Source organism: Phaseolus vulgaris, chromosome 11, assembly GCF_051622355.1.
Source record: "Phaseolus vulgaris cultivar YP4 chromosome 11, ASM5162235v1, whole genome shotgun sequence".
NCBI lineage: Eukaryota > Viridiplantae > Streptophyta > Magnoliopsida > Fabales > Fabaceae > Phaseolus > Phaseolus vulgaris.
The window spans coordinates 5,356,683-5,368,992 of NC_143508.1; the positions used below are offsets into that span (position 1 = coordinate 5,356,683).

Genomic DNA, 12,310 nt, shown 5'->3' on the forward strand with positions numbered 1-12,310 from the left:
TTATATATAAAATGACAGAAGCTGTATTAATCATGATTTTTTTCTTGTGATTATAGTTGAATTGTAATTAATGAAATTCGGGATAAATACTGCGTCCGTAATGTGACGAGTTAAAGTGTTTTAGTATTGTTAAAGTGCTGTAGATGTTTAGGAGGCAGTCAGCTGCAACACAGCTGCGAGATAGATTCAACAGAAAATATTCGTTCTTTCTGAAACAGCAACAAACAGTTTAAAACAAAGAGAACAGTGTGTTAAACCTATCATGCAGGTAACTGCAGCTGTCTATCAGCGTATTTACATGTAACAACGACAAAAAAATTAACTGCAATTGCTTAGCAAAAACAAAACAAAAATCATTCCAGATAGTAACTGAGAACCTGATTACTGGAAAATGTCCAGCTTAAATATTTGAATAAAAGGAGTCACAGACTTAGAAATCCAAGAACTTACGTTTGCTTCAACAACTACTACAAAAAATAAATGTACAATGCAGTTGTTGACAGATAATGTGCTACGACCCCATAAATACAAAGTGCTCACACAAGAATTACAGAATGATAATGATCACTGTATAAATGACAGATCCTCATCCAAACTCCCTGCACGCATCCCGTCCTTGTGGAGATTTTACTAACCTTCATGGATTTTAAGGAAGCACGACCATTTGAGTAATCAAGTAACCCCAGATGACCTCTTCACTTCCAACACAAACAGAACAGTCAGTTCTTCCTTGATCAAATATCTAACTTATGGTGCAGTTGATACCAATTTTGGATCATTTGATGTAAGATTCTCTTGGGTCCTTGTTACAGCTTTGCCTGTGACCAAACCATATATACATGTTTATAGCATCATTATAAATTTTTTCAAGATAGGAGAAGCAAAGAACGAATAATGAAAGCAAAATGAGGGGGACATAGTAGCAATATTGATTTTGATACAATGAATACTGACTTTCATCTTTGCCCATTTTCCTTCTGCTGCGCCATAGAAGTCGTATGGGTGTTCCAGAAAAACCTGCGTCCGTACGCAGCTGCCTCTCCATATAGCGCCTGTAAGTCTCAGGAAAAAGTTTTGCATCATTGACGAAGAAGACAAATGTAGGTGGCCTTATGGCAGCCTGCAAGAGGAGATCCAGTTAGACTACAAAGTAATTAAATATATTTTATATTGTGAGTACATAAAAGTATAACCAAAGGAGCTATTGAGTATGACTGCTGCACTATTCATTTCAATCATTCTAGTAACAAAAATTTGCCAATACAATACAAAAACTAACATGTCCCGGCCCTAGAAGGCTCCTCACTGTGCAAATAAGGGGCCATTGTGCGTAGTCTTACCGGCATATGCAAAAGAGGCTATTTCCAAATTCAAACTCATGACCAATCGGTCAACAAGGTACAACATCCTAATAAATGCAATGGGAACATCTCTATCATGAACAATAAAAATTCAAGAAGAATTCATCCAAACATTCCCAGTAAACTAAAAGACAAACATTAACAACTATTAACATGATACAAATACCTGAGTGCAATAGTAAACACGCCCTCTTTTTCCACCACGTGTCCTAGGCGGAGGCTTAAAAGCTACTGCTTCCAGAACTACTTGATTCAATATAGAAGTGCCAAGTCTTCTAGATCTTTCCTTTTCAACTTCACTGGCTGCAACAATAATCCTATTCGGAAAAACAACAATAAGCGATCAGCTATCAACTCCAACGAAACTTATCAAACCTGAATAAGTAATAAGTTTAATATATGAGACCGTGTTAGTGTCTACATCCAAGAAAAGTTATTCGCTATTAAAATTTATCTGTGACAAATAGTTTTCTACATCCAGAAAAAACAAAGCTAATCCATATCCAAATAAAAATTATTTTGAAAAGAGCCAGCTTCTCAAGTCCACTTATGTGCACTGTTTAAGCTCAAGAAAACGACCAAGGACTTTTTTACCACACATCAAGAAACAACAGTGCATACTAAATTGCAAGCCATCATCGGCCAATAGTGTGACTACTACTTGAGATCAACCATGACCCCCTACATTACAACAGATAAGTTCAACAAAATATACGAAGCATGACCTCATTCACCATGGGGGATACAAGTTGATATTTATTGCACGTGCCTATGAAATAAAAACTTGTTTTAAAGGGAAAGTTGGAGGAATTCAAAGCATGGAATTAGCATGCTATACAGCATAAATCAATAATTTTCCACATAAAACATACTTGTCAACACTATGACCAGCTATAGCAGTAGAATAAACAATTGGAGCCCAATCAAGTGAGCGAAGCTTCTCCCTGACATCTTCCTCATAGTGTAATGCAGTCTGCTGCTTTTTATTTGGTATTGTATCCCACTTGTTTACAACTATCACACAACCTTTTCCTTCTTTTTCTATCCTCTCAGCTATCTTGTAGTCCTTCAAAAGACATTTAAATAGTTCAAGGAGGGGAAAAGTATACATTAAACAACTACTATCCCATGTGTCTCCAGACCTGCAGCACTACTTTATTATAACAAAAAGAAAGACAATATAATTTTTATGTAACAAACAATTTAATCAGGAACCTGTTCTGTGATACAAGCCATGGCCTCAATGACAAGAGCAACAACATCAGAACGACGAATAGCACGAAATGCTCGATTCACTGACAAAGCCTCTGTTGTACTCCCTGCTGAAGCTATGGCTGCTCTTTTCCTGATTCCAGCAGTATCGATAAGTTGGAACTTCTACAGAAAGAAAATAATTATTGTGATTCCTCAAAATTATAAAAGATTACCAAATCACTATGACAATCTGGTATGGTCCAAAAAATATACAGCCTTAAACAAAGTTGGGGTTGGGAAAGCCTTATAACCAACCAATCGTTTGAATTTTTTCTGAGAAAGTATAAATTTTAGGTCTAACTCAACTTCACAAAACCGAGTTGTAAGATGAGATTTGTACCAATTTATATATTATAATTTGATCATACCATACCATACCATCTCAAAAAAATGAGTTTTAGACATAATTTAATCTTATAAAACCAACTTATAATATGAGGTTTACATCCATTTTATAGACAATAATTTAGTCATATTTGCAATCGATATGACATTTCCAACAATTTTTACAAAAAATAATAAAACATTTGAATTAAGACTTGATTTTTTTTTTGTGGTGTTACATACACCATGTGTTTACCAGTCACCAAAAGAATCACACCTGTCCATCTGGTCCAGTAAATTCAGTATCAATAGCATCACGAGTAGTGCCACTGATGGGGCTAACTATTGTTCTGTCCTCACCAACCAATGCATTCAAAATGCTACTTTTGCCAACATTTGGCCTACCAACAATGGAAATTGCCGGAACATATTCTTCTTCTTCTTCAAGAATATTTGATTCCTATAGTTCAGCCATAAAAAAGTATGAATTAAAAAACAAAGGGTCTCGAAATAAGAATAAAAACTAAGATCCTAAATTGTATAGTGATCAACAATAATACCACCTGAATCTAATTACTTGTTATCGGTTGATGATGCAAAGTATAGTCAACTCAGCGTGCTTGCGACATAAAAGTAGAAAATAAAACCTAAATTTATCAGAAGAGAATGCAACTTATATAGAAAACAAACCTCAACTTTCTGTAAGCCAGAACAAACAAGGTCAAGAAGCTCTCCAGTTCCAGTCCCTGAGATTGCTGATATTGGAAGTGGTTCAAATCTGATGTAGTAACCACAACACAACAACACTTGCTGATTACAACATAACTCTTAGAAAGATCAGTAAATAATATGATGCAACTATGTAAGAATTCCACTCAGCATGTTTAGCCGCTCAAAATTTCAGGTGTCCGTTTTGAGAGGGAGAGGTGATTTAGATGCTGTCAAGGATATTTTTGTTGATCTCTTATACTTTTAATTTAAATATATTCAAAATATATGATGTAATCCTGAACATCTTTATGACTGCTAAAAGGCTCATCTCAGAGAAATTAAGTTTCTTTATAAATGTGTACTTGTTGCTATATCTTAATCGCATCAATAATATAAAACTGCATAAGAACATGTATTTTGTGTCTGACCATAGTTATTTCCTCTACAATTACTCACGTGTGAACTAATAAGAGGAAATATGAAGCTGCAGATAGTAAAAAATAAAGTTAGTTGAAATAAACAAGGGTGGTTTTGTAACACTACTACAGCACATCATAATTAAAATAATGGCTTATTGAAAATTTAACTGCTTTTGGTTAAATTAACCACTAATATAAGTAAGTAACCTGATTCCCCTCAATGGTCATTGAATTTAATTGAAGACAATGCGAAAGTATCAATAACACCTTTGATGGCCTCAATTGTATCTTGGATTGGAACTGGCACACAAATAATTAATGCTTGTTGAGGCATATTCAAAATTATATCCGTGAATTTCCAAAACCAAGCATACAATAGATGTTCTTGGACTAGATATTCATGCCACGAAAACATCAGATCATAAACATTGTTTATAAACCGGTTAAGTGTCATGACCATTTTCCACTGTTTTTGGCCACACTTTATGCATGCATTATCCACCCACTCAAGGAGTGCACCTCACCGAAATAGCTTACCCAAGGGACCAAAATTCAGATGTCTGGATAATTCTTTTGCGGGGAGATTCACACTTGTTAACTGCGAGAATTACATGTTTATCTGAGTAGTTTCTACGCAGCCAATCAGCAATCTCCTCATCAGCTGCTGTTAGTCCTGCCTGTTCAACATGTGTCATTACTGTCTTCGGATCATGATTTTGAGCAGCTTTATGAATCAGTTGATATATCATGCTTTTAAAATAGGTATTAAAACAACAAAATTAGATTGTCCCGTTTTGAAGGTGTATAATTGTCAGCTGTAGCCAGATGGCACCATTATAGGAACCAAGTTATATAACAAAAGAAATAACTACACCAGTGCTAATATGTATCACTGATCATAATAAAATTCCTCTATATAATGGAATTAGAGAAATCCAACAGAGAAACAGTACCGGATAGAAATAACCTCCGTACAAATACGGAATAACCACTAATGGGACTTTCCCAACACCCTCATCCACAAATACCTATCAAACCAGGCGAGCCTACCAGAATAGGCAGCTACCATATCAGATTTCATCTTAAAACTAGTTGGCATTAAATGAAGTTGTCCAACAGATATATAAGCCACACTCTTTTGCAAACCTGACGTATGGGCCTAAGACACCATAAATACCCAAAGCAGTAAAATACGGCTAAGATTTAGATTCAAGAATTACCCAAAAAAATGTATTAATGACTGTAGCCTCGGAGGACTGGATTGCCCATCCAATTCTTAATAAAAGGAAATATCACCTTTTAACATATCTTGTGACCCATTTTTTATATATCTATTATATTACATAAGAAACGATCAGGGAAAAAGAAACAGCCTTGGTGAAGGAAAATAAAAAGATATGGCATACAAAATACCTGACCATCGACCAGGAAAATAATAACAGATGATTCTTCCACAGCTGCAGTTGCTTGTCTCTCGATCATTGAGGGCATCCTGGCAACAGCTGCTTCCCTAACAGCAAGTGGAATGCCATCCATACCAATGGTAGTAGTAATAGCCAGCTCTTCCATAACAGTAGCTTGTGACTTTGAAACAGTGATAACCCCCCCTGTGTCCACTACCATGAATTCATGCTCTCCCCAATACGATCGACCATATAAACGATCCCTGGTAACCCCAGGTTCATCCACCACAATAGCCCTGTTTCTCTACAATTTAAGCATCAAAGAGGTGACTGTTATAACTAATCAATTTCAACATTCAGGTTTTAGATGCACCAAATTTTCCAATGTTACTTCCCTAGAACACGAAAACATAAAGAAAAAATAAAGTTTACAGAAATCTTCAATACCCCAACAAGACGATTAAACAATGCTGACTTGCCAACATTTGGCCTTCCAACAATTGCGACCCTTTGGAGAAGATTGTCCGGGATCTGCCATTCAAATTAGAAGAGTTTCCGTAAGTCCCTGTTTATTTCAATACTTTCGAAAGAAATATGCTAACTAGTTACAAGCAATAAAGAAAAAATATCTGCTTAAAAATATTCATAGCTATTGTGACTCGCACCGAAGCTCGAGAATGCAGTAAATTCAAGCGCGAGTGACAAATCTCCCCATTGATTGGAGATAAATTAAATAAGAATCAAATAACTAGAATAGACTCATTGTTTGAATTCATTGGCATTGTGTAGAGTTCCAGAGTTTGCCAAGTTCATTATTGTTGTAATATATAGGCTTAATTACCCTTTTTATTTTATATTTTATTCAATTTGATCCTTCTATTAATTAAAAAAGTCAATCATGTCTCTCAATTTTAAAAATGCAACAATGTGACCTTGAAATTTGAGGTGGTTAGTTTTATATATTGTTAATATAGATTGATTATAAAATAAACAAATAATGGAATAAAAAGTTAATTAAGCCATTTATATATACGTGTGTGTGTGTGAATTTAACAAGAAAAACTTAATTATATACTAACAGATTTTGTTCTACGTGCACTTCTACTGCGGGATTGAGCTGTTTCCTCGTGATCATTTTTCTCCTCGTCTTCTGAATTCAAAAAACATAGAGATGGTTATTGAAGGCGCGCTGCAAAGAGAAGCAAAAACGAATTAAAAATATATATATTCACCAATGGTCAGAACTTGAGACAGAGAGCTTGAATAAGCTTGGGCAGCGTCCTTTGCTTCTTGTTCGAGGGCGATGACATCGAGCTCGCCCAGTTCCGCCGATTCTTCTTCGTCGTCGACACTGTCGGAGAATTCGGCGGCGGTAGAGCGCAGGACGGAGCGGAATAGGGAGCGGCGAATGGGCTTTTGGCGAGAAAGGATTGAAGAGGAGAAGGGAAGAGATTTGTGGAATGGGGAAATGGGGTTTAGGGTTTTAGCGAGAGAGTAAGAGATGGGTGGTAGTGTTAGAGTGTGTGCCATGGCATGGATTGGAAAGTAACTAAATCTCAAGTCTCAGGATTCAACATTTGGCGGGGAGGGGTTTATCTACTCTCCTTCTCTCCTCACGCCATTTATTCCTTACGTTAACAAAATATCCTATTCCCTACACACAATATTTTTTTTTTCAAGTTTTTTCCAACTAAATTTGGAGTTTAATTTTATTGATTAGAAAAACTTGTTAAGGGCTTTTTTTCAGACAAATTAAGGTGTTTTTGTTTTGAGTGATTTAACATAATTTAAGTGTGGTGATATTACGTAGGAGTTTTAACTTTTAATTTTCTGATTAATTGCATAATAAAAGAACAAAATGAAGATTTTTATATTTATGAGGGTACAGAAATAAAATTATGGAGTTAAAAAAAATCCTCCAAATGATAAGACAACAATTCATATATCATCTAAATATGGTAAATAAATCGTTTTAAATTGAAAGAGTAAAAAAAATACCTTCTACTTTGTAAAAACTGTATTTTATTTAAGTATAAATGAAAAGTTATAAAAGTGTAATAAGTCTTACAAAATTCTGTAAAAATATTAATAATATGATATGATAAGTAATATCATTATATCCTTATATTAAAGATTGACCAAAAAAATTAAAATTTATTTTTTAATTCAAGAAGACGAAAAAAAACACTAATACAGTATTTGCATCAGCTTGTTTATTTTTTAATCAGCATTTGCATCAGCTTGTAAAAACTATTTTTTAATTTATATCCATTATTATTAAAGTTATATCCAAGATATTTTTGTAATTCATTATATTATTAAACTAAATTAATTATTTTTTTACAAACTATCCACTCCACTTTTTTTGTTCAATCCAAAGATCTTTATTTTTTCAGTTTCTCTGTAGTCTAAAACAAATATTGGTTCAAAACATAGAATAGAATAGTGGAAGCTACTAGTTTCTCGCCTACCTTAACTTTGTATTTCAACTTAAATAGTCATCCTGAACATGTATATATAAACGTTACAGAATCAAAGCTCAGAAAATCCACATGTCACGTTTAGCAGTATCTTTTTGTAGCCAATTGAAAAAGGAATATGGAAGCTGCATTCCTCTGACATGTGTGCCTGTTTTGTTCAGCGTCAACAACTCAAGAATTTCTTATTCCCTTATCATGCTTTACTTGCTAACTCTGCGGAATCACATACTTCTTGCGGGCTATCTGGTTTAACTTTTATTTTTACTGGATTCCCAAGTATTGATTTATCTTCCATTCTAGCAATTTCTAAAGCTTTTGTACAAACTGGAAAACTCTGCTCATCCCAGAACTCCAAAATCACACCAGAACCTAAGCATGTTCTTCCCTCGTAAAAGGCCGCAAACTGCCCAGCTGCTAGACCTTGATCATCTTCAGATATGCGGACAACAGCAGAGTGACCTTGGCCATCTCCTTCCACTTCCATTTGTAAGCTACAATCATAGAATCCAGGACCATGTCTCACCTGAAAAGGTCAAGATACCATAACTCTGAGTGAGTACTACAAAAATGGGAAACGTTTTAAATAACAGGAAAAAGAACTTGATATTCAAGTAATCCACCTTGCATTGAAGTTGACTTGTCTGGCCTGGAGGCAGCTCACTAAGCCATTTAAAAGAGCCAACACGGAATACACGCCTCCTTTTGTCAAAGGAAAAGTAATTTCTTGAGACAAAAACTACATTGTTTTTAACATCCTTCTCAACAACATACCTGCATAAGATAAAAAAAATGGGATGAATTTCCTTTCTTTTAATACAAGCGGAAATTTGACATCTGGACAGGAATGCATGGAAAATATATTTTTTTCAAATGATTCAATGTGGAGAAAATAATTTAGGTAATGATAATAAAAAAATTGTACAACGCAGATCGTATTAATAATCTCATATTTCTGCAACTACAACATGGATATATCTTCAATGCAAAATGAATTGTATAATTACATGATTACAACTAATGTAGGAAAGAAATACGGAGATAACAAACCATGGACCTCCAGGTAGCCGTAGACCCTGACGCTGACCAATAGTATAAAACCAGAATCCTCGATGTTTGCCAAGGAAATCCCCTGTCTCGGCCTCCAGTATGATGCCTTCTCTTTCTCCAATATGTCTTGCAACAAATTCACTGAATCTTATCTATAACTCAAAAAGTGAACAGAAACAGAAATCAAACTTCTAGACTTGCTTCTAAACAAAAATATGGCATCATTGATGTTTTGAAATAGAAAATTAAAGAATGGTTACAATAATTCATATGGACATTGCCATAAGTGTCATTTCATTTATATTTTAATCTTCCACTCTTATAACCTTTAAAAGCTCAAAAAGTGATTTGTAAACACTTCTCATCATCATCAAATAGATATGATGTAAAGGACCCGTTCACTGCACATACCTTGCCCAAAAAGCATATTCCTTGGGAATCCTTTCTATCCTTATTTGGTAAATCAAATTCTGTTGCAAGCCTGCGAACTTCATCCTGCAGATGATAGGCAGGAGATGAAAATTAGATTAATATTCCTTCAAAACAACATGCAGTGTTACAGAAAAAGATAACGTGATAGCTTTTATAAATGGTTTACTTCAAAAGAGCATCCAAATATCAACCTACAATTAAGGGCACTCAAAAACCTATTTAATAAATATATTCAGAAAATTCCATGCCCAAATTCTCTTGTCAGCCATCATATAAAAAAGGATAGCAATTGTCTTTTCAACCCACAAGATGGAAAAGGAAAAAACTTCATATAGAGTAGGATAACTCGTTGGCATGTACAAATGGTTACTTAAGTGCACCATCCAAATTTAAATCACAAACAACAATTAAAGGCACACAAATTTAATAAATATATTCCGAGTGCTTACTGACTGACTTCTCAAGATAGACATCAAAAAGTGATTGAATTGCAGACATTAAAGACAATTTAAGCATTCAAAATTATACAAATTCACAACAAACCTTGGGAATACAACCAAGTGGAAAAAGAAGTTGCTTTAGCTGGGATTGTGAGAGGTGTGAAAGGAAGTATGTTTGATCCTTTACCTAAAATTCCAAAAGCACATTAAGATCTAATAGTATGTAAAAGTATTTTCCCGCACAATAAATGGGAAAGTAAAGAAATATGCAAAATTTAATACTAGTATAATTAGTGAAGATTCTTCAGACAGAGCTGAAAGTACCCAAATATCACCTAAATATAATAATAGACAAACAAAAACAAGATTCATGAGTACCATATCTTGTGATAGTTCAAGAACAGAAGGCCCGTTCATGCCATCAGCACATGGGTGGATAACATTTGCATAATGCCCAGAGGCAACATAGTCAAAGCCCATGCCACCAATAGCATCCAAGAATGCACCTAACAGAAAATATTTGATTAATGAAACCGAAAGAAAGTACGTGAAACTAACTACAATAAGGTCAGATTGGATTTATTGCATTTGACTGAATGTATACCAAACTTTATCCTTGTATTGCAAAGAACATCGGGGTTAGGAGTTCGGCCACTACTATACTCTTCAATGAGATAAGAAACCTGATATACATGTAAGTAATAGTCAAACACGAGGCAGAAGATACCTACACTATTGCAACTTACATTTTAGTCTTGTCTAGGTAAACTTATTGATAAGCTCTTATATAAAGAAAAGAATAAGGTAAAAGAATTAAACTTCTTTCATAAGTTAATATTAACTTAAGCTATTGATTAATTTAATAGAAATTCTCACATTTAACTGTTCCATAAGCTTATTATAAGTTATACATAAACTAAATTTATGTTATGGAAGAAACTTAATTCGTTTTTCTTTTCCAACAAGTACTTGTTCATAAGCCTTTCCAAACAAATAGCTTACACTTATTGGTATAAAGTAGCTGAATGTTATTTCCTATTAAAGGGAAAAGTGCATAAATATTGAACAAAAATAGCTGAATCGATCCAGCATACCACATTGTTCCAGTATTCATCAGTTAAGTGAACAACTTCTAACGGTACATCAACCTGCAAATAGAAACACAGACACCATTGGCATTTCCATTACTAATTTCCCGATCAGAAAAATACACGACAAAGGCGTTGATAAAAAGCGACCTGTTCACAGACAGCTTTGGCATACTTCAAATCCTCTTCCCAGGGGCACTCAGACCAAAAGTTCTCAAAATCTTCCTACAGAAAACCACGCATGAGAAAGCAACAGCCAGAATATCGATTACGCAATTCAATTTTAAACGAGAAGAATGAAGGCGTACTTGGAACCATATCTTGAGGTAGAAAGCGGTGCAGGAATGGCCGGCGGCGTGGAGCAGCCGCAGAGCGACGCTGCTATCAACACCTCCGCTAACGAGAACCGCGACTCGGAGCGGCGAATTCTGCGGCAAGGAGCAGCGGAGGTGGCGGTGCAAGTCGGCGGAAAGAGGAAGCGAGGTGTGCGCAACGGCGGAAGAAGAAGGTCGGCAGAAAAGCCTGACGGTGCGACATGGAGGCCTAGGGTTCAGCGTGTGGAAATGTTGGGATGTGAAGGCAGTTAGAGGCAGAGAAGCCGTTGGCCTCCAATTCCATCGCACGGCCACCCTCAACATCTCACCTCATCCATTTAGCGTGTCATTTCGAGAAAACGTTTCAGGAAAACACACTTGCTCGGATCTCTGTGTTTTTTTTTTCTGTTTTTTTTTTTATATTTTGTTTCAACTTTTGAAGAATTTTGTGGTGGTTTTCTTTCTAAACAATTATTTTTAAAAAAAAAATCATTATTTACTTCATGAAATATCATCTGTGCTTTTATCCAAGCTTTGGAAGTACTTTCTTGTTAATAATTGGTATAAGTGATTTTCACTTGAATTTAATATAATTTTCCACTAATCCAATTAATTTTAATTAAGTGATGTTAGGTTGAATATATTTTTTTATGTACATCCAACTCAACTCAACTTGAATTGATTGGATTGGAATCATCAACATAGATTATTATCTTTCAACAAAAAATATTTCAAAATATATAATGTTATTTCATTTTTATAAACTAACAATAATACTTATAACCTAATTATCAAAATATTGAAAAGTCAAAATAAAAATTGAAAATAATGGTGGAATTACATATTATTGCATTCGGTACATTTTGATCATTTTATCTTATTTTATTAAATTAAAAATTTAATATTCATATTTTACTGGTATAAGCCGAACGACCAATTCCATATCTCGGCTCATACGATTGGATCGACCGATATGCCCACATTTGGGTGGACCAATCAACACCTTGGTTCATTAATGCTCAAACCAAGATCATCAT

The 12,310-nt window shown here is 34.7% G+C and overlaps 2 protein-coding genes across 6 annotated transcripts; both read right to left on the reverse strand.

Annotated features, from left to right (window-relative positions):
* Nucleotides 1-381: 381 nt before the first annotated feature.
* On the reverse strand, nucleotides 382-7,139 carry EMB2738 (GTP-binding family protein). 2 transcript variants are annotated; one of them, XM_068624450.2, is made up of 12 exons: nucleotides 6,705-7,139; nucleotides 6,552-6,622; nucleotides 5,920-6,003; nucleotides 5,483-5,776; nucleotides 4,607-4,746; nucleotides 3,630-3,717; nucleotides 3,217-3,399; nucleotides 2,577-2,738; nucleotides 2,234-2,427; nucleotides 1,528-1,678; nucleotides 955-1,120; nucleotides 382-818 (listed from the first exon to the last, which is right to left on the reverse strand). In XM_068624450.2, the coding sequence occupies exons 1-12, from the start codon at nucleotides 7,000-7,002 to the stop codon at nucleotides 748-750; spliced, it is 1,902 nt and encodes a 633-aa protein (XP_068480551.1). In that variant the 5' UTR covers nucleotides 7,003-7,139; the 3' UTR covers nucleotides 382-747. The 2 variants fall into 2 exon arrangements, with proteins under 2 accessions (XP_068480551.1, XP_068480559.1); XM_068624458.2 differs by having other exon boundaries at nucleotides 6,552-6,619; nucleotides 6,705-7,085.
* A 776-nt stretch (nucleotides 7,140-7,915) lies between these two features.
* Nucleotides 7,916-11,708, reverse strand: LOC137821019 (tRNA (5-methylaminomethyl-2-thiouridylate)-methyltransferase). 4 transcript variants are annotated; one of them, XR_016517354.1, is made up of 10 exons: nucleotides 11,268-11,704; nucleotides 11,110-11,180; nucleotides 10,966-11,019; nucleotides 10,476-10,554; nucleotides 10,250-10,377; nucleotides 9,975-10,058; nucleotides 9,411-9,494; nucleotides 9,007-9,151; nucleotides 8,573-8,723; nucleotides 7,916-8,475 (listed from the first exon to the last, which is right to left on the reverse strand). XR_016517354.1 is itself a non-coding variant. In XM_090297317.1 (10 exons), exons 1-10 carry the CDS (start codon nucleotides 11,275-11,277, stop codon nucleotides 8,146-8,148), a joined length of 1,143 nt encoding a protein of 380 aa, XP_090153443.1. In that variant the 5' UTR covers nucleotides 11,278-11,708; the 3' UTR covers nucleotides 7,916-8,145. The 4 variants fall into 4 exon arrangements, 2 of the variants coding, with proteins under 2 accessions (XP_090153443.1, XP_068481523.2); XR_016517353.1 differs by having other exon boundaries at nucleotides 11,110-11,184; nucleotides 11,268-11,677; XM_090297317.1 differs by having other exon boundaries at nucleotides 9,000-9,151; nucleotides 11,268-11,708.
* Between the last annotated feature and the right edge of the window lie 602 nt (nucleotides 11,709-12,310).